The sequence below is a fragment of the Bufo gargarizans genome, chromosome 10 (assembly GCF_014858855.1).
Source record: "Bufo gargarizans isolate SCDJY-AF-19 chromosome 10, ASM1485885v1, whole genome shotgun sequence".
In the NCBI taxonomy this organism is placed as follows: domain Eukaryota; kingdom Metazoa; phylum Chordata; class Amphibia; order Anura; family Bufonidae; genus Bufo; species Bufo gargarizans.
Window position 1 is genome coordinate 35,889,161 of NC_058089.1, and position 20,869 is coordinate 35,910,029.

Sequence of the window (20,869 nt, forward strand, 5' to 3'; positions counted from 1 at the left end):
TGCATCCCTCTGCCTTACCTCACAGATGCCGCAATCAGTGTTGATCGTGGCCTCTGAAGGGTTTAAAAATAATTATTATTTTTAACCCCTCAATGGACATTTTACTAAGCATTCTGTATTAAGAATGCTATTATTTTCCCTTATAACCATGTTATAAGGGAAAATAATAAAATCTACAGAACACCTAACCCAAACCCAAACTTCTGTGAAGAAGTCCGGGTTCGGGTACCAAACATGCCGATTTTTCCCACGCGCGTGCAAAACGCATTAAAACGATTTGAACCCGCGCAGAAAAATCACGCATTTTCCCGCCACGTACCCGCATCTTGTCCGGCCTTCAGACACGACGTCCCCGTGTGAAAGAGGCCTTACAGTTACTGCCACTGCAGCTGCTAAAACCGCTCTCCCTTATTTATAATGATATGTGATTAATTAATTTGCAACAAATCAAATTTGATCAAATTAAATTTTTTGAAACTTCGCTCCTCTCGGTGCACTGTGTCACTGTGACACTGTGACAGTGACACAATGCTTTTAAAAATACAAACCTGCTGTACTTTTGGTCACAACTTTGAATCCACATGCAATATTGTCAACTTTAATGTAAGTTATTTATGACTGCAACTCACTTTACAATGCATTTGATCTTCAGACCTTTTCATTTTTTTTCATATTGTATGTTGCTGCCTTGTGCTAAAATAATTAAGTTTCCCTCATCAATCTGCACTCATTACCCCATAATGAGAAAGTGAAAACCAAATATTAGAAATGTTTGCAAATTTATTAAAAAGGAAAAACTTTGCATGGACATAAGTATTCAGACCCTTTGCTTCGACACTTGTCATTTAGCTGCGGGTCCTCTCATTTCTCTTTATCTTTGAGGTGTTTCTACACCTTGATTGGATTCCACCTGTGGTAAATTCAGTTACTTGGACAGGATTTGGAAAGACACAACCCTATCTATTGAACGCTCATTGGCGATGATCTGGCAGATTAATACTGCTGATTACCCGATGAACGAGTAAACACTCATACATCGGGTAATTGGAGTCTTTCAACATGTTTTAAAAAAAATTTTGCCTGCGGCAGATCGTGTCATGCAATCAGCACTCTGCCGCCAGCAAACAATTATTCGATATGGAGACAAGAGATGGCATCAGAAATCACTTGTCCCCATACTGAGGAGGAGATCGCTGCATGTAATAACAGCAGTCTCCTCCACTACCGAGCAGGCGATTGCAGGGAAGAAATGCTACCCTCCTGTCAATCGCCTGCAGAATCTGTAGGTGTATTTGGGCCCCTGCTTGTTGCTGATCACATCTTTTATGCCAACCTAAAAAAATCATTGTAGATCAGATCTAAATCAGCACATATAAACAAGCATCTGCAAATGTTACAACATGTAAGTGCCAGTAAGTGTGATTATCTCACTATGTCACCTGTCAGCACTGTGTAAATAGACCCTTATGTTCTTCGAAACATGGAAAACCATACAAAAGTGCACAATCTTTGTACAGCTGCATTCCATACAAAGCCATGTGAGGTAAGTGAAATGCGGTCTGTGTGACAGCCACATATCTCAGACTAGCAACAGCTCATGTTAGCCGAACTCCCTGCATCATAGTGATCTATGATCCTGTGAGTTCCCAGCCCAACCAAGGTTCTGTTGCCCATACTCAAACGATGCTGTGAGTATGGGACAGTAGACCCACAGTTGGGATGGAACTCACACCATCATAGATTGCTATGAGGCGAATTCGGCTCGCCGCCGCTGGGCCAGACAATGTGGCCATCCCACAGACCCTACGCGGCCATGTAAATGGACCTTTGATCAATGCCCTTTTTTCAACTGCTTCTTTCAGGCATTGTTACAATGTGTATTGTTGTTATGTACCATCATAAATCCACCTTGTGGTCATACAAGTATCTTTCTAGATCACCTTCTTAGAATAGAGCAAGGCACAGTTCATTATGCCTGAATGTGGCATGAGCATATAGATATCCTATAAGAAGCCTCTAGGTATTAAGCTAGTGTGGGTTGAAATCCCAGAAGTCGAGGGAAGAACAACCATTCACACATCTAACGATCTAGGAGACAGTAACAGAAATAGACAGCAGTCATTTCTTTAAATATAGAGTGGATGCCAGTCAGCTACTGGCTGACGTAGTGTCTGCATCATCATATCCCAATGATTATCTTTTACTTTTGTCTTCTGGCTGCCCAGTGTGGTTTGCCCAATAAGCTTCTTTCCAGTAGACAAAGTCTCATACAGTGAGATAAGGATCAAGCATTGAGTTTTACCCGGGTCAGGGAGGCTAAAAAGAAAAGTCTCATTGAAAACTGTCACTTTTGATTTTGCTCGTAGACTTGATTTCTGATGCTTTTGCTTTTGATGATTACTGAATACATCGATTCTGGCATATACATCTGAAAAGGAAAAACAAAGAAAATAATACATAGATTTTTTAAATGACCTATACAGTTATTATAATACATAAAATGATATATTTTATAGATTTCCTCAGCTGTTCTAAGAATTAGCATCAGGACCAGGCATGGTGACCAGGCATGGTGTTGGAACTGCAATACAGTCTCATTCACTTGATAAGCATTGCTGCATTTCCCAACTGAGCACTAGGATGGGGGGGGGGGGGCACAAATTTGGGAAAAAGTCAAAGATGTTCCAGTGCCTTCATTCTAGATATACTCGGCAGATTCTGCAGATAATCAAAGTGGTTTACATTTTTTTTTTGTGTTTATGACAAATGTCAATGTCTGATTTATGGTGATAAAAATGATGAACTTGCAAAAACTGCACATTGATGGATAGGTATGCCATTGGTGCTTGTGCTTATGGTGGGATATACTCTATAAAGGGGTATTCCTATTTTAGCCATTCATGACAGAGTGCCTGTCATATATGGCAGCCAGAGATGCAGTGGATACAGATACAGATGAGTTTCTGTAATGACCATAGAAGTGAATAGTAGCTACAAAAACAGTGTAGCGCAATGATCTGCGCTGTTAGGTCCTCAGCTAAAAAAAAAAAACACAGCTCGCTGTGCTATGGTGTTTCCATAGCTCAGATTCACTTCTATGGGATTTATGGAAATGTAGATCAGCCCACTCAGCTGCTCCCATAGTTCCAACCACCTGGGACCGCCAAATATGAATGGATGGACGTGAATACCCCTTTAAAACTGGGCAGGTTCTACAGAGAAATCACCCAGCCTTAATAGCTTCTGTAGAGCACTGGCAGTCGATACAGACTGACAAATAACATGAAGTCTCATTTTAAAGAGACTCTTCTCACCTCCAGCAAGCCCTAATAAGTACAGTAACGCACGTGTAGAACACCTACTGCTGACTCCAGAGCAGCAATTTGTATATCGATATTCACTCCCATTACCCCTCTGTGCACTGTAAACCAGCTGAGGAATGCATAGAGGGGACTCCTGCACATGCCCACACAATAAAGAGGACGCCGGGAGGAGTCTTCTCTATACAAATCATTGAGCAGGCACCTTGGTACAATGCCCAGGGGGTCCTGTGACCCCCCCCCCCCCCCCGTGTCGGCGATCGCAGCAAACCGTAGGTCAATTCAGACCTGTGGTTTGCTACGTTTCTGGGTTATTCGGGTCTCTGGTGAATAGGACAATGATCCATTTGCCATAAAGTCTTGTGGAAGACCTAAAGGGTTAACAAAGTTTGTAAAATCAGTTTTAAATACCCTGATGGGTGTAGTTTCTGAAATGGGGTCATTTTTGGGTGGTTTCTATTATGTAAGCCTCACAAAGTGACTTCAGACCTGGACTGGTCCATAAAAAGAGGGATTTGGAAAATTTCTGAAAAATTACTGAATTTGCTTCTAAACTTCTAAGCTATGTAAAATCCCCAAAAAATAAAATGGCATTCCCAAAATAATACAAACATGAAGTAGACATATGGGGAATACAAAGTCATCAAAAATTTTGGGGGTATTACTATGTATTACAGAAGTAGAGAAACTGAAACTTTGAAATTTGCTAATTTTTCCCAATTTTTTGTAAACTTGGTATTTTTTTGTGAATTTTTTTTTTCTTTTTTGACCCAATTTTATCAGTGTCATGAAGTATAATATGTGGCAAAAAAAACAATCTCAGAACGGCCTGGGTAAATCAAAGTGTTTTAAAGTTATCAGCACTTAAAGTGATACTGGTCAGATTTGCAAAAAATGGCCAAGTCCTTAAGGTGAAATAGGGCTCAGTCCTTAAGGTGTTAAATTTCATCTCCATTTGCCAATAACTCTTGTAGAACACCTAAAGGGTTAACAAAGTTTTTAAAAACTGTTTTGAATACCTTGAGGGGTGTAGTTTCTTAGATGGGGTCACTTTTATGGAGTTTCTACTCTAGGGGTGCATCAGGGGGGCTTCAAATGGGACGGTGTAAATAAACCAGTCCAGCAAAATCTGCCTTCCATAAACCACACGGCGCTCATTTCCCTCTACGCCCTACCGTGTGCCCGTACAGTAGTTTACAACCACATATCGGGTGTTTCTGAAAACTACAGAAGCAGGGCAATAAATAGTTTTGTTTGGCTGTTAACCCTTGCTTTGTTACTGGAAAAAATGGATTAAAATGGAAAATGTGCCCCAAAAAAAATAATCTTTGGGTGGTTTCTATTATGTACCCTCACAAAGTGATTTCAGACCTGAACTGGTCCTTAGAAAGTGGGTTTTTGAAAATTTCAGAAACATTTCAAGATTTGCTTCTAAACTTCTAAGCCTTGTAACAGCCCCAAAAAATAAAATGGCATTCCCAAAGTGATCCAAACATGAAGTAGACATATGAGGAATGTAAAGTAATACCGTATTTTTCGCCCCATAAGACGCACTTTTTCTTCCCCCAAAATGGGGGAGAAATGCCCCTGCGTCTTATGGGGCGAATGCGTGGAGTTTTACATCGCTGCCAGCGATGTATCAGTGAGCGGGGAGGGACTGGGAGGAGCTGGGGGCCGGCAATAGCGGCGGGGCGGTGCAGTCAGTGTAGTATAGCACCGCCCCGCCGCTCTGGTATACTAATATAAGAAATCATATTGAAGTAATAGTTATTAAACATGTCCCCAACTGCTATTACTACCTTCCCTCCTAATCGCTGCTGTAGAATTCAGGCCAGTCGGGCGGGCGGCAGCGTAACTCGTGTCACGTGCCTGCGCCGCCTACTTTATGAATGAAGTAGGCGGCGCAGGCAAGTGACGTCAGTGAGACGCGCCGGCCGGCCGTCCTGCCGGTCTGATTTCTACAGCAGCGATTAGGATGAACGGTAGTAATAGGAGTTGGGGGGCATGTTTAATAAATATTAATTCAATATGACAACTTATATTTTGTGCGGCGACGGGCGGGGGGGGTCGACAGTTCAGATTGCGATCTGTGGATGGCACTGTTACAGGGGGGGGGAGGGGGGATCTGTGAATGGCACTGTTATGGGCTGGGGGGGTCTGTGCATGGCACTGTTATGGGCTGGGGGGTCTGTGGATGGCACATATATAACAGTGCCACCCACAGACCCCCCCCCAGCCCATAACAGTGCCATCCACGGATCCCCCCTGTAACAGTGTCAGCCACAGACCCCCCCCTGTAACAGTGCAAGCCACAGATCCCCCCCCATAACAGTGTCCGTCATCCACAGATCCCCCCATAACAGTGTCCGTCATCCACAGATCCCCCCATAACAGTGTCCGTCATCCACAGATCCCCCCATAACAGTGTCCGTCATCCACAGATCCCCCCATAACAGTGTCCGTCATCCACAGATCCCCCCATAACAGTGTCCGTCATCCACAGATCCCCCCATAACAGTGTCCGTCATCCACAGATCCCCCCATAACAGTGTCCGTCATCCACAGATCCCCCCATAACAGTGTCCGTCATCCACAGATCCCCCCATAACAGTGTCCGTCATCCACAGATTCCCCCTATAACAGTGTCCGTCATCCACAGATTCCCCCCTATAACAGTGTCCGTCATCCACAGATCCCCCCTATAACAGTGTCCGTCATCCACAGATCCCCCCTATAACAGTGTCCGTCATCCACAGATCCCCCCCATAACAGTGTCCGTCATCCACAGATCCCCCCCATAACAGTGTCCGTCATCCACAGATCCCCCCTATAACAGTGTCCGTCATCCACAGATCCCCCCTATAACAGTGTCCGTCATCCACAGATCCCCCCCATAACAGTGTCAGTCATCCACAGATCCCCAGTAATAGTGCCATCCACAGACCACCATTAGTTCCAAACCCACAGCACACCTTTTGGTTAAAAATGTTTTTTTTCTTATTTTCCTCCCCAAAAACCTAGGTGCGTCTTATGGGCCGGTGCGTCTTATAGGGCGAAAAATACGGTAACTATTCCTGGACGTATTACTATGTATTATAGAAGTAGAGAAATTGAAATTTGGAACTTTGCTAATTTTTCCAAATTTTTGGTAAATTTGGTATTTTTTTATAAATAAAAATTATTATTATTTTTTTTACTCCATTTTACCAGTGTCATGAAGTACAATATGTCACGAAAAAACAATCTCAGAATGGCTTGGATAAGTCAAAGCTTTTTAAAGTTATCACCACATAAAGTGACACTGGTCAGATTTGCAAAAAATAGCCTGGTCCTTAAGGTGAAAATGAACCCGGTCCATAAGTGGTTAAAGTCTTGTGGAAATGCTTAGGGAGGCTAGAAAGGCTTCTTGTCAAGCTTTTCAATAAATATGCATCAATACAAAAAAAAAAATTTTTGGTAATCTGTTAATATCAATGTCATGCCTTCGCAAGCAGTAATATCTGGTTTATTGTGTGCATTTTCATATTCCCCATTGTAATGTATTGCCCGCTGCTAATTACTTTGCAAACAGCGCCATCTACTGTCACTATGCAGCCTGTTTCATACCACTTTCTATATCAGTAATTAGCTCCTCCTGAACTCTCAGAAAGAGTTTAGCTGCATGTCAACTCATTCTCCTGTCAACGTGTGAGGTTGGCAGAACAACCAGTTTTTCTGTTTTCTTGCAATAAAAAAATAATATAAACATTAAGGCCGCTTTCACACATCAGTGTCTGTTATAATATCTGTGACAATATGGGAAGTGGTTCAACCATGAAGAATCTGCATTTGTCCTCATGTTTGTTTTTTTCCCTTGAGTGTCATCCATATTCCACATACACTGCTAGGCTGAAAATTAGTTTCTAGAGTATCTCCTACCAATGGTCTGTGAAAATCATAGAACAAAGATGCCATCTTTGTTGTTCCAATGATTTTCATGAACACATAGAGACTTATCAAACTGGTGTAAAGTAGACCTGGATTAGTTGCCCATACCAACCAATCAGATTCCTCCTTTCATTGTTTACAGCTCCTTTGGACAGCTATGGGCATCTAAGCCAGTTCTACTTTACACCAGTTTGATAAATCTTCCCCATAGACTTCAATGGGTGTGTTTGCATCACGCACCAAAGTAACATATGCCTCCGAGGTTCCTCCACTGACGCGTGAACAAACACGTTAAAATCAATGGTATGAGTGCTGTGAAAGACATGTGAAAGAGGCCTTGGAGTTATAGGTCATAAACTAAAAGAGAAGGTTAGGCTTTAATTTGACCAATACTACATTCAATGGAAATTGTATTAAATCTAATACATCATAGCTCAGTCTTCGATTTTAATACATACCTCTCTCCTTAATGATGTTAGAGGAACTTGATCTGAACTTTAGTATCCCAACTTCTATTTTCTGTGCGGTAGGGAGACATTTTAGTGATATTAGAACCTCTCCAATGATGTCCTGTAAGTGAACGAAAACAAGAATATCTTATGGCCTATAAAACAGAATTTCCCTCTAATTTCCCTTTGAATGACACAACAGCAATGTAGTCTTAGACAAGTCCCAGGTTGACCATATTTCAAAATCTCTTATATACATAAGAGGACATTTATCATCCCCTGTATGCCAGAATTTTGTCATCATAAAGTAACAAATGCAACACACGTGTACTAGCCCACAACTGCAAAGTGTTAATTATTGATAAAAAATAATAAGTTAATGCTTTGTGTTATGCTTTCTGCATGATCCCAAGAGCTGTCTATAGGTGACGCAGCTTAGATATTGTGCCCTACTCAAAAGAAGGAAGTTTTTTTCATTTTCCCTCTGAGAGAGGAGCTGAGTAGTCTGATTGCATCATCTAGGGCTGTGATGGCCAACCTCCGGCACTCCAGCTGTGGTAAGGAAGTTACTGTGTGTGCATTTCATTTCTGTGTGTCCGTTCCGCAAAAAAATAGAACATGTCCTATTATTGTCCGCATTACCGACAAGGATAGTACTGTTCTATAAGGAGCCAGCTGTTCCTTTCTGCAAAATACGGAATGCACACGGATGTCATCTGTATTTTTTGTGGAACGCAAAATACATACGGTCGTGTGCATGAGGCCTTAAAGCACAAAAACTGATCATACTATCAGGTACTAACCGTGTCCTAAGACAGGTTACAGCTTTTCCCTGCAAAGGATACAATGCAAAAGAGTTGACAATGGAGCAGATTTACTAATCTTGTCTAATATTTAACACCTTACTTTTTTTTACTTTTTTTTAGACCCCCCTAAGTGGACCCAACATGCAATCATTAGATTAAAATTTGTATAAAGTAATAGAATTTTATCTATTACCATATACAAAGACCGGTATATCACAATTCAGGGCTGCCATCTTCTGGCCTGAATTGTAATATCACCCCAAAACAAGAATACACAGCAATATAATGTATAAAACACATATTTTATTATTCAAATATACAAAACTATATAAAATCCAGTACTAGCAACATACATACACAGGAATAAAGAAAACCCGACCACATACAGCCAGGTTCATAAATATTGGGAGATCGACAACTCTATACACCACCATAATGGATTTGAAATGAAATGAACAAGATGTGCTTTACCTGCAGACTGTCAGCTTTAAGTTGCGGGCATTTACATCCAAATCAGGTGAACGGTGTAGGAATTACAACAGTTTGCATATGTGCCTCCCACTTGTTAAGTGACCAAAAGTAATGGGACAGAATAATAATCAAAACCAAACTTTCACTTTTTAATACTTGGTTGCAAATCCTTTGCAGTCAATTACAGCCTGAAGTCCGGAACGCATAGACATCACCAGACGCTGGGTTTCATACCTGGTGATGCTCTGTCAGGCCTCTACTGCAGCTGTCTTCAGTTCCTGTATGTTCTTTGGCCATTTTCCCTTCAGTTTTGTCTTCAGCAAGTGAAATGCATGCTCAATCAGATTCAGGTCAGGTGATTGACTTGGCCATTGCATAACATTCCACTTCTTTCCCTTAAAAAACTCTTCGGTTGCTTTTGCAGTATGCTTTGGGTCATTGTCCATCTGCACTGTGAAGCGCCATCCAATGAGTTCTGAAGCATTTGGCTGAATATGAGCAGATAATATTGCCCGAAACACTTCAGAATTCATCCTGCTGCTTTTGTCAGCAGTCACGTCATCTATAAATACAAGAGGACCAGTTCCATTAGCAGCCATACATGCCCACGCCATGACACTACCACCACCATGCTTCACTGATGAGGTGGTATGCTCAGTATCATGAGCAGTTCCTTTCCTTATCCATACTCTTTTCTACCCATCACTCTGGTACAAGTTGATCTTGGTCTCATCTGTCCATAGGATGTTGTTTCAGAACTGTGAAGGCTTTTTGAGATGTCGTTTGGCAAACTCTAATCTGGCCTTCCTGTTTTTGAGGCTCACCAATGGTTTACATCTTGTGGTGAACCCTCTGTATTCATTCTGATGAAGTCTTCTCTTGATTGTTGAGTGTTTTTGATCTGGCCAACTGTTGTGAAGGGTATTTTCTTCACCAGGGAAATAATTCTTCGGTCATCCACCACAGTTGTTTTCCGTGGTCTTCCAGGTCTTTTGGTGTTGCTGAGCTCACCGATGCATTCCTTTTTTTTTAAGAATGTTCCAAACAGTTGTTTTGGCGAGGTCTAATGTTTTTGCTCTCTCTCTCTGATGGGGTTGTTTTGTTTTTTCAGCCTAATGATGGCTTGCTTCACTGATAGTGACAGCTCTTTGGATCTCATCTTGAGAGTTGACAGCAACAGATTACAAATGGAAATAGCACACTTGAAATGAACTCTGGACCTTTTATCTGCTCATTGTTATTGGGATAATGAGGGAATAACACACACCTGGCCATGGAACAGCTGAGAAGCCAATTGTCCCATTACCTTTGGTCCCTAAAGAAGTGGGAGGCACATATGCAAACTGTTGTAATTCCTACACCGTTCACCTGGTTTGGATGTAAATACCCTCAAATTAAAGCTGACAGTATGCAGTTAAAGCACATCTTGTTAGTTTCATTTCAAATCCATTGTGGTGGTGTAAAGAGCCAAAAATGTTAGATTTGTGTTGATGTCCCAATATTTATGGTCCTGGCTGTATAAAGTGTCATAAGTAGCGTTGAGCGGACACTTGAATGTTCGGGTTTGACGGGTTCAGCCGAACTTCACGAAAAACTTCCAGTTCGGGACCCGAACTTGACCCCAAACCCCATTAAAGTCAATGGGGACCCAAACTTTTGAGCACTAAAATGGCTCTAAAAAGTCATGGAAAGGGCTAGAGGGCTGCAAATGGCAGCAAAATGTGGTTAAGAGCATGGCAGGTGCTCTGAAAACAAATGTGGATAGGTAAATGACTTAAAATAACATAAAATACGTAAATCTAAAAAATATTAATCTTGATCTAGGATGAGGAGGTCCATATGGACTAGGAGATTGAGGAGGCGGTGAATGTGGATGTGGAAGCGGCGGTGGAGGAGGTAGCCAACACTGGTTTTTGGTTTTAATTTAAATTTTTTTTTGTTTAAATTAGGGTACACCCCAAAACATTGGGAAATATACCCTGTGATAACCCCCTCCAGCCATGCTAAACAAATGTTCAGACAATAAACTGGCTGCAGGGCAGGCCAGCACCTCCAAGGCGTAAAGGGCAAGCTCAGGCCATGTGGCCAATTTGGACACCCAGAAGTTGAAGGGGGCAGCCCATCAGTCAGTACAACCATGTCACACGTCCCAGTGACGTCCACGATCCAATTGGATATCTTCTCTATCAACTTTCGATGTTATTTTCTGCGCCTACCATGGTGATCACGGGTAGTGGGGAATCAAGGTTCCAGGCCGGAGAGGGAGCCTGAGAAAGGGATAGCATATCCAAGGGAGGTCAATGGATGAAATTTTATGTGATTGAGCGGAAATGTGGGACAAGTTGTTAACCAGCTCCCGACCGCCTAATGCAGGGATGCGTCCTGCGGGCGGGCGGTCTGTTCCTCCTTGACGCGCCGGCGCGTCATCTAGCGAGACGCGAGATTTCCTGTGAACGCGCGCTCACAGGAGCGAGCCTTCACAGGATCAGAAGGTAAACGAGTTGATCTACAGCCTGCCAGCGGCGATCATTCGCTGGCAGGCTGTAGATGCGATTTTTTTTAACCCTTGAAAGGTATATCAGATGCTGTTTTGTTAACAGCGTCTGATATACCTGCTACCTGGTCCTCTGGTGGTCCCTTTTACTTGGATCGACCACCAGAGGACACAGGCAGCTCTGTAAGTAGCACCAAGCACCACACTACACTACACCCCCCCTGTCACTTATTAACCCCTTATTAACCCCTGATCACCCCATATAGACTCCCTGATCACCCCCCTGTCATTGATCATCCCCCTGTAAGGCTCCATTCAGACGTCCTATGTGTTTTGCGGATCTGCAAAACACGGACACCGGCAATGTGCTTTCCGCATTTTGCGGATCTGCACATTGCCAGAACTATAAAGAAAATGCCTTTTCTTGTCCGCAATTGCGGACAAGAATAGGACATGTTCTATAGGCTCTACAAAAAACGCAGTGTTCGCCCGATCAGGCCTGATCTTGTGGCATACTTGCGTTCAGTCCGCCCCACCGCAGTGACAGAAATATATATTTTTTCTGATCACTGCAAAAACACCGTAAAATCGCTGCGGCGCTATAAAGATCACTTTTGAGGGGCACGGCGAGTCCAGATTTTTTTTTTGGGGCACAAGTTAGCGGACAAGTTAGACATTTATATTCCAGACTTCTCACGCTTTAGGTCCCCTTTTTTAACGCTGTTTATCCGGGAAAGGGGGGGGGGGTTGGGTTAAATGTTCTTTTTAGAGAGAAGATTTTTACGGACGCGGCGATGCCCAATATGTATGGCTCTCAGACTTTGGAGACACTAAGCAGGCATCTTCAAACTGCGGCCCTCCAGATGTTGTAAAACTACAATTCCCACCATGCCCTGCTGATAGCTGTAGGTTGTCTGGGCATGCTGGGAGTTATAGTTTTACAACATCTGGAGGGCCACAGTTTGAGGATGCCTGCACTAAAACTAATATTTTTGTGGAAAAAATTTGTTTCCGTGTCTCCAAAGTCTGAGAGCCATAGTTTTTTATGTTCTCTCGGGGACTGTTGGGGATTATAAAAATTTAGTACTCCATGGAAGTGTAATACTCCCTGAAGCAATCAATAACGCAGAGGCCCGGATGACCGGGGCAAGTGTCACTTTGAGTGGTGGTGTCCTTCCGTATCCCTATCCTGTGACACACTCTGCACTTTTTTGGGGTTCGTCCCTTCTTTCCAGTATGGGGGACCACACCTGGAAAATGTTGGCCAGGGACGATCCGGGCGCCTCCAATTCCCGAGGTACTCCGGCCTGCTCTTTCCCGGTCTGAAAAGATCAGGTCCTTGAGGACTGCCTCATAGAATTGGAGGAATGTCTCTGTGCTGCCAGCGCTTCGGGATAGTACAAAAGCGCTGTACAAGGCAACCTGTACCAAGTAGACCGCAACTTTTTTGTACCATGCCCGGGTTTTGCGCATGGCATTATATGGCTTGAGGACCTGATCAGAGAGATCAACTCCTCCCATATACCGATTGTAGTCGACGATACAATCGGGCTTGAGGACCGTTGCCGCGGTACCTCGCACAGGGACAGGGGTGATGCTGTTACCGTGGATTGTGGACAGTACAAGGACATCCCTCTTGTCCTTTTACCCAAACCAATAAATATACACTTATTGCATTTTTATTTATCAAAGACATGCAAACAATAAATTTAGAGAAAAATTTATATAGAAATGTAGTTTTATTTGAAAAATGTCATTTTTTTGCAAAGATTTCTGTCAATTTTGATTAATATAAAAAAAATTAAAAATGTCAGCAGCAATGAAATACCACCAAATGAAAGCTCTATTAGTGAGAAGAAAAGGAGGTAAAATTCATTTGGGTGGTAAGTTGTATGACCGAGCAATAAACCGTGAAAGTATTGTAATGCAGAATTGTAAAAAGTGGTCTGGTCCTTAACCACTTCAACCCCCCTAGCTAAAACACCCTTAATGACCAGGCCACTTTTTACACTTCTGCACTACACTACTTTCACCGTTTATTGCTCGGTCATGCAACTTACCACCCAAATGAATTTTACCTCCTTTTCTTCTCACTAATAGAGCTTTCATTTGGTGGTATTTTATTGCTGCTGACATTTTTACTTTTTTTGTTATTAATCAAAATTTAACGATTTTTTGGCCAAAAAAATGACATTTTTCACTTTAAGTTGTAAAATTTTGCAAAAAAAACGACATCCATATAGAAATTTTTCGCTAAATTTATTGTTCTACATGTCTTTGATAAAAAAAAAATGTTTGGGTAAAAAAAAGAAATGGTTTGGGTAAAACTTATAGCGTTTACAAACTATGGTCCAAAAATGTGAATTTCCGCTTTTTGAAACAGCTCTGACTTTCTGAGCACCTGTCATGTTTCCTGAGGTTCTACAATGCCCAGACAGTACAAACACCCCACAAATGACCCCATTTCGGAAAGTAGACACCCTAAGGTATTCACTCATGGGCATAGTGAGTTCATAGAACTTTTTATTTTTTGTCACAAGTTAGCGGAAAATAATGATTTATTTTTTATTTTATTTTTTTCTTACAAAGTCTCATATTCCACTAACTTGTGACAAAAAATAAAAAAATTCTAGGAACTCGCCAAGCCCCTCACGGAATACCCTGAGGTGTCTTCTTTCCAAAATGGGGTCACTTGTGGGGTAGTTATACTGCCCTGGCATTTTAGGGGCCCATATGCATGAGAAGTAGTTTGTGATCAAAATCTGTAAAAAATGACCGGTGAAACCCGAAAGGTGCTCTTTGGAATGTGGGCCCCTTTGCCCACCTAGGCTGCAAAAAAGTGTCACACATGTGGTATCGCCGTAATCAGGAGAAGTTGGGGAATGTGTTTTGGGGTGTCATTTTACATATACCCATGCTGGGTGAGATAAATATCTTGGCCAAATGCCAACTTTGTATAAAAAAATGGAAAATGTTGTCTTTTGCCAAGATATTTCTCTCACCCAGCATGGGTATATGTAAAATGACACCCCAAAACACATTCCCCAACTTCTCCTGAGTACGGCGATACCACATGTGTGACACTTTTTTGCAGCCTAGGTGGGCAAAGGGGCACACATTCCAAAGAGCACCTTAAGGATTTCACCAGCCATTTTTTACAGATTTTGATTTCAAACTACTTCTCACGCATATGGGCCCCTAAATTGCCAGGGCAGTATAACTACCCCACAAGTGACACCATTTTGTAAAGAAGACACCCCAAGGTATTCCGTGAGGGGCATGGCGAGTTCCTAGAATTTTTTATTTTTTGTCACAAGTTAGTGGAATATGAGACTTTGTAAGAAAAAAAAAAATCATCATTTTCCGCTAACTTGTGACAAAAAATAAAAAATTCTAGGAACTCGCCATGCCCCTCACGAAATACCTTGGGGTGTCTTCTTTCCAAAATGGGGTCACTTGTGGGGTAGTTATACTGCCCTGGCATTTTAGGGGCCCTAATGTGTGGTAAGTAGTTTGAAATCAAAATGTGTAAAAAATGACCTGTGAAATCCTAAAGGTGCTCTTTGCCCACCTAGGCGGCAAAAAAGTGTCACACATGTGGTATCACCGTACTCAGGAGAAGTTGGGGAATGTGTTTTGGGGTGTCATTTTACATATACACATGCTGGGTGAGAGAAATATCTTGGCAAAAGACAACTTTTCCCATTTTTTTATACAAAGTTAGCATTTGACCAAGATATTTATCTCACCCAGCATAGGTATATGTAAAATGACACCCCAAAACACATTGCCCAACTTCTCCTGAGTACGGCGATACCACATGTGTGACACCTTTTTGCAGCCTAGATGCGCAAAGCGGCCCAAATTCCTTTTAGGAGGGCATTTTTAGACATTTGGATTCCATGTATCCGTGGATCCGTAAAAATCATACGGACGCCTGAACGGAGCCTGACACGGGGGTGATCAATGACAGGGGGTGATCAGGGAGTGTATATGAGGTGATCACCCCCCTGTCATTGATCACCCCCCTGTAAGGCTCCATTCAGACGTCCGTATGTGTTTTGCAGATCCGATCCATGTATCCGTGGATCCGTAAAAATCATACGGACGTCTGAATGGAGCCTTACAGGGGGGTGATCAATGACAGGGGGGTGATCAATGACAGGGCGGTGATCAGAGAATCTATATTGGGGGTTAACCTGCCTGTCATTGATCACCCCCCTGTAAGGCTCCATTCAGACGTCCGTATGTGTTTTGCGGATCCGATCCATGTATCTGTGGATCCGTAAAAATCATACGGACGTCTGAACGGAGCCTGACAGTGGGGTGATCAATGATAGGGGGGTGATCAATGACAGGGGGGTGATCAGGGAGTCTATATGGGGTGATCAGGGGTTCATAAGGGGTTAATAAGTGACAGGGGGGGTGTAGTGTAGTGGTGTTTTGTGGTACTTTACACAGCTACCTGTGTCCTCTGGTGGTCGATCCAAACAAAAGGGACCACCAGAGGACCAGGTAGCAGGTATATTAGACGCTGTTATCAAAACAGCGTCTAATATACCTGTTAGGGGTTAAAAAAATCGCATCTCCAGCCTGCCAGAGAACGATCGCCGCTGGCAGGCTGGAGATCCTGTCTCTTACCTTCCGTTTCTGTGAACGCGCGCGCCTGTGTGCGTGCGTTCACAGGAAGTCACGGCTCTCGCGAGATGACGCGTATATGCGCCACTCTGCGCAGAGCTGCCGCCTCTGGACCGCAGATCTGCGTTAGGCGGTCCGGAGGCGGTTAAAGGGGTTTAACCTAGTGGGGCTGAGGTGGTTAAAGTGGAAGGATCGAATGAAAGGAGGGGGCGCACGTCAATTAAAGACGAATTTTGGAAATTGAAGTCCCTGTCACCTATGCAGAGCAGGGGTTTTTCATTGGCAAAAATGGGTTAATGTCACCCACCAATGGAACAGACGCCTTTTAAAAATTTCGGTCCCTGTCAACTATGCAGAGCAGGGGTTTATTCACTGAAAAACTGTGTTCATTTCACCCCCCCAGTTGAACAGACAATTTTACAAAAATTAAGTCTCTGTCACCCACTCTTTACCCCTGCCCTGTCGGTCTGCAGACTGCAGAAAGCCGCAGCAGTTGGCACCTGTGTTTTGTCATCATCAGAGACGTGCTGCGGTGGTCTTTACATGTCCTCATCCTGAAACATAAGTGGTTGGGCATCAGTGCACTCAATCTCTTCCACTTCTGGGGCAGGGCTATGTAGATGGCCCTGGGAAACCCTGCTAGCAGAGTCATCAAAAAGCAGAAGAGACTACTCCATCACTTGCGGCTCAGACTGCTTGGCTGATTTGCAAGGGGGTGAGGTGAAAGACTGATGGCCATGGGCTGCAGGTGCCAACTCTGATCTTTTAGCAGGAGACTGGGTGGGAGACAATGTGAAGGCACTGGAGGCACTGTCAGCCACCCAATCTACTATCGCCTGTACTTGTTCTGGCCTCACCATTCGTAGAGCCGCATTCGGCCCTACCAAATAACGCTGAAGGTTCTGTCGCCTACTCGCAACTGAGGAAGGTGTTTTACTTGTGCGTATAGCTGGCACAGATCGACCACGTCCTCTCCCTGCAACAGGAGCTCCACCAACAGCACCATGACCGGGGCCACATCCCTTATTTGATGCTCTCCTCATTCTTTGCGTTCACCCACCAACCTAACAGATGGTTTATGTCAGGCGACAATGTAAACAACAGCCAATAGTCAACAAATAAGTTCACTGACATTAAGGCAGTGCCGGTGTCATAAAGAGGAAAAATTTCTTGAGGTCACACAACAGTGTGACAGGCGAATTTTATACAATTACTTCATGGTCACAAAAATTTTTCATTTGTCAACCAACAATGTAACTGCAGTATTGACTGGTTGTATTTGACTGTGACAAATGCAGCAAAGGCCCCAAATGTAGTGTATTGCACAAAATGGGTGTTCTTTTAATACTAGAATATAACAGCAGTATTTAACGCTTGTATTGGACTGTCAGAAATACAGCAAATGCCGCAAATTTATTATCTTGCCCAAAATGGGTGTTTTTTTAAAACCAGAATATAACAGCAGTATTTAACGCTTGTATTTGACTGTGACAAATGCAGCAAAGGCCCCAGATGTAGGGTCTTGCACAAAATGGTTGTTGTATTTAAAGCTTGTATTTGACTGTCACAAATGCAACAAAGGCCGCAAATGTATTATCTTGCCCAAAATTGGTGTTTTTTTAAAACCAGAATATAACACCAGTATCTAACACTTGTATTGGACTGTCAGAAATGCAGCAAGGTCAGCAAATGTATTGTCGTGCCAAAAATGGGTGTTTTTTTAATAAAAGAATATAACAGCAGTATCTAACACTTGTATTGGACTGTCACATATGCAGCAAAGACCCCAGATGTAGTGTCTTGCACAAAATGGGTGTTTTTTTTAACCCAGAATATAATTGCAGTATTTAAAGCTTGTATTTGACTGACAAATGCAGCAAAGGCCCCAGATGTAGGGTCTCGCACAAAATGGGTGTTTTTTTAAACCCAGAATATAATTGCAGTATTTAAAGCTTGTATTTTACTGTCACAAATGCAGTAAAGGCCCCAAATGTAGTGTCTTGCACAAAATGGGTGTTTTTTTTTAAACCAGAATATAACAGCAGTATATAACACTTGTATTTGACTGTGACAAATGCAGAAAAGGCCCCAGATGTAGGGACTTTCACAAAATGGGTGTTTTTTTAAACCTAGAATATAATTGCCTTATTTACAGCTTGTATTTTACTGTGACAAATGCAGCAAAGGCCCCAGATGTAGAGTCTTGCACACAATGGGTGTTTTTTTAAACCCTGAATATTACTGCAGTATTTAAAGCTTGTATTTGTCACAAATGCAGCAAAGGCCCCAGATGTAGGGACTTGCACAAAATGGGTGTTTAGGGGTGCTGTCACAACCAGACAGCTGAGAAGCTCTGACAGAGGCCTTTCAGAACCTCCTCCTTGAGTTCTCTTTGTTGTGCTGTTCAGTTTCTCATCTCGTTAGCCTCTCTCAGCTGTCATGGAGTTGGACTGATTGCTTCCCTTTAAATCCCTCCCCATGGTGCATTGCTGGGCGGCTTATACTTCCTCCTGGAGTGTGTGTGCATGCTGATCTTGGTTTCCTGTCTGCTACAAAGTTAAGTGCTGAACATTGATCTGTTATTTTCTGTTTGCTGGATCCCAGGTGACCCTGACTCCCTCCGTGTCTGGAGTAGGGAGCCGGTGGTCGTGTCCCCTCCCTATTGTAGGGTGTTCAGGGGTTATATAGTCGAGGTACGTGGATATGCAAACCTCCACCTTTCGGATCTTTGCATAGGCTGAGCAGCCAGGGATAGTCTCAGGTCTTGTGCAGGGGTCTCCCTTTTGGTTCCTTAGCTTTGGATCCACTCAGTCATATATGCATGTTGCTTTGTCTTGTTTCCTGTACACCGTCCGTGACATTATAAGCCGCCAAAACCGTCTCAAGCATGGATCCGGTTTCACTTTTGGCTGAACGCTTCCAGGGTCTTTTATTGGAGGTGGCTGATCTCCGTAAGACTTTTTCTCAGCTTCAAGTGACCGGTTCAGCTTGCGTTCATGGAGTTTGTTCTGAGCCTAAGATCTCGCTCCCGGATACGTTCTCCGGGGGTAGTGAGAATTTTGTGCGTTTTAGAGAGGCTTGCAAACTCCATTTTCGCCTTCTTCCCCATTCCTCTGGTGATGAGGAACGGAGGGTGGGGATCATTATATCGCTGCTCAGAGGTAACGCTCAGTCCTGGGCCTTTTCGCTGCCGGAGGGGGCACGGCCTCTCCGTTCAGTGGATGAATTCTTTTTAGCCCTGGGTCAGATATATGATGATCCGGATCGTATTTCTCTGGCTGAGTCTAGACTACGTCTATTATGCCAGGGTAAACAATCCGCAGAAATATACTGCTCAGAATTTCGGAGATGGGCAGTTGATACTGGTTGGAATGATGCTGCACTCCGAAGTCAATTTTGCCATGGTCTTTCAGAGGGATTAAAAGATGCATTTGCCTTTCATGAGAGGCCTATTTCTTTGGACTCTGCTATGTCTCAGAGTTCCTCTCCTGCCAAATGGCGACCGTGTGCCTTTTTCTCGAAAAAACTCTCCTCCGCAGAGAGAAATTACGATGTGGGAGATAGGGAATTGTTGGCCATCAAGTTGGCTTTTGAGGAATGGCGCCATTGGCTAGAGGGAGCCAGACACCCTATTACCGTATTTACTGACCATAAAAATCTGGCCTACTTGGAGTCAGCCAAGCCTCTGAACCCGAGACAGGCCAGATGCTCGTTGTTCTTTTCTAGGTTTAATTTTGTGGTCACGTTCCGCCCTGGTGTTAAGAATGTGAAGGCAGATGCCCTGTCACGTTGTTTTCCGGGAGGCGGGAATTTTGAAGACCCGGGTCCCATTTTGGCTGAAGGTGTGGTGGTCTCTGCTCTTTTTTCTGAATTGGAGGCAGAGGTGCAGGCAGCCCAGTCAGAGGCTCCTGATCTTTGTCCTCCTGGGAGGTTGTTTGTGCCTCTCACTTTAAGACACAAGATTTTTAAGGAACACCACGATACGGTCCTTGCTGGGCACCCGGGGGCAAGAGCCACACTGGATCTCATCGCTCGGAGATTCTGGTGGCCTGCGCTTCGTAAGTCGGTTGAGGGTTTTGTGGCAGCCTGCGAGACTTGCGCTCGTGCTAAAGTCCCTCATTCACGGCCATCAGGTCCTCTCCTTCCCTTACCCATTCCTTCCCGTCCTTGGACACATCTGTCCATGGACTTTATCACGGACCTGCCTCGTTCCTCGGGGAAGACTGTGATTCTGGTGGTGGTGGACCGTTTTAGCAAAATGGTGCATTTCATCCCTTTTCCTGGTTTGCCCAATGCTAAGACGCTGGCGCAGGCATTTATTGATCACATTGTCAAATTGCACGGTATTCCTTCAGACATAGTCTCTGATAGGGGCACGCAGTTTGTTTCCAGATTCTGGAAGGCTTTCTGTTCTCGCTTGGGGGTTCGGTTGTCATTCTCTTCTGCTTTCCACCCGCAGTCGAATGGCCGGACAGAGCGCGTCAATCAGAATCTGGAGACATATCTGCGCTGTTTTGTGGCGGAGAATCAAGAGGATTGGTGTTCTTTTTTGTCCCTTGCTGAGTTTGCTTTAAATAACCGTCGTCAGGAGTCCTCTGATAAGTCACCATTTTTTGGTGCATATGGGTTTCATCCGCAGTTTGGGACTTTCTCAGGAGAGGGGTCTTCTGGTTTACCTGATGAGGACAGATTCTCCTCGTCTTTGTCATCTATTTGGCAAAAGATTCAGGATAATCTAAAGAGCATGAGTGAGAGATATAAGCG

General features: G+C 43.5%; 1 protein-coding gene across 2 annotated transcripts in view; it reads right to left on the bottom strand.

Moving 5' to 3' along the window:
- Positions 1–313: 313 nt before the first annotated feature.
- LOC122921102 (synaptotagmin-A-like) overlaps positions 314–20,869 on the bottom strand; it is a 108,992-nt gene continuing 88,436 nt past the window's right edge. For both annotated transcript variants that reach the window (XM_044271039.1, XM_044271038.1), the window contains exons 8-9: positions 7,706–7,817; positions 314–2,428 (exon numbers count right to left, since the gene is read on the bottom strand). In XM_044271039.1, coding sequence (XP_044126974.1) covers positions 2,127–2,428; positions 7,706–7,817 — 414 coding nt within the window. In that variant the 3' untranslated portion in view covers positions 314–2,126. The remainder of the gene's footprint in view (positions 2,429–7,705; positions 7,818–20,869) is intronic.